The sequence below is a fragment of the Egretta garzetta genome, unplaced genomic scaffold (assembly GCF_000687185.1).
Source record: "Egretta garzetta isolate BGI_Z169 unplaced genomic scaffold, ASM68718v1 scaffold1016, whole genome shotgun sequence".
Classification (NCBI taxonomy): domain Eukaryota; kingdom Metazoa; phylum Chordata; class Aves; order Pelecaniformes; family Ardeidae; genus Egretta; species Egretta garzetta.
This window is the reverse complement of record NW_009259873.1, coordinates 33,838-34,952: the sequence shown is the minus strand read 5'-3', so window position 1 is coordinate 34,952 and position 1,115 is coordinate 33,838. Positions and strand designations below refer to the sequence as shown.

Below are 1,115 nucleotides of genomic sequence, written 5' to 3'. Positions count from 1 at the left end.
GTTCAGCAGTTGGGTGATGGGGTGGTTGGGTGGGTGAGGGAGTGGGTGGTTGGGTGAAGGGGTCATTGGGTGGTTGGTTAGGTGATGGGGTCATTGGTTGGGTGAAGGAGTCATTGGTTGGATGGTGGTTGGGTGAAGGGGTCATTGGTGGGGTGGTTGGTTGAGTGAAGGGGTGGTTGGTGGGGTGGTGGGGAGGTTGGTTGGGTGAAGAGGTCGTTGGTTGGGTGATGGGGAGGTTAGTTGGGTAATGAGGAGGTTGGTTGGGTGGTGGGGTGGTTGGTTGGGTGATTGGGAGATTGGTTGTATCATGGAGTGGTTGGGTGGGTGAAGAGGTCATTGATTGGGTGGTGGGGTGGTTGGTTGGATGATGTCTTGGTTGGTTGGTTGGGTGAAGGGGTCATTGGTTGGGTGGTGGGGTAGGTGGTTGGATGATGGGGTGGTTGGTTGGGTGGTGGGGAGGTTGGTTGGGTGATGGGGCGGTTGGTTAGGTGAAGAGGTCATTGATTGGGTGATGGGGTGGTTGGTTGGGTGATGGGGAAGTTGGTTGGGTGAAGAGGTCATTGGTTGGGTGATGGGGAGGTTGATTGGGTGAAGAGGTCATTGGTTGGGTGAAGAGGTCATTGGTTGGGTGATGGGGTGGTTGGTTGAGTGAAGAGGTCATTGGTTGGGTGATGGGGTGGTTGGTTGGGTGCAGGATGGGATAGTCAGTTGGTTCGCTGAAGGTTAACCAGTCCAAGGGGTGGCTGGTTGCCTGTTGGCTTGTTGACTGAGGAGACATTTGAGTTGTCCTGTGATTGGCTGGTGAGTTGAAGGCCAGGCTGGTTGGCTGGTTGGTTCACTGGTTGGTCGGCTGACTCGTTGGTTGGATCAGGTCAAAGCTGGCCAAGCGATCGCTTGGTTGGGGGTCAGCCACCCCAGGAGTCGGTTAGCCGGCCCATTGGCCAATGGGAAGGTGGTTTGTTGGAGCAGCTTGGCCAATGGCTTGGGGGCCCTGGCTGCTGCCCCCGCCCTCGTTAGCTGCCTCCTTAAGGCGCCATGGGGCTTCCCTGCAGAAGATACGGTGGAGGAGGCGGTGGGGGGCCGTGGGGGGGCCCCCGCCCGCCCCCCCCCCCCCC

At 58.5% G+C, this 1,115-nt stretch overlaps 1 protein-coding gene across 1 annotated transcript in view; it reads left to right on the top strand.

Moving 5' to 3' along the window:
- Positions 1–1,115, top strand: part of LOC104127449 (epithelial discoidin domain-containing receptor 1) — an 8,207-nt gene that overhangs the window by 5,301 nt on the left and 1,791 nt on the right. The window contains exon 8 of the mRNA XM_035895651.1: positions 1,056–1,105. Coding sequence (XP_035751544.1) covers positions 1,056–1,105 — 50 coding nt within the window. The remainder of the gene's footprint in view (positions 1–1,055; positions 1,106–1,115) is intronic.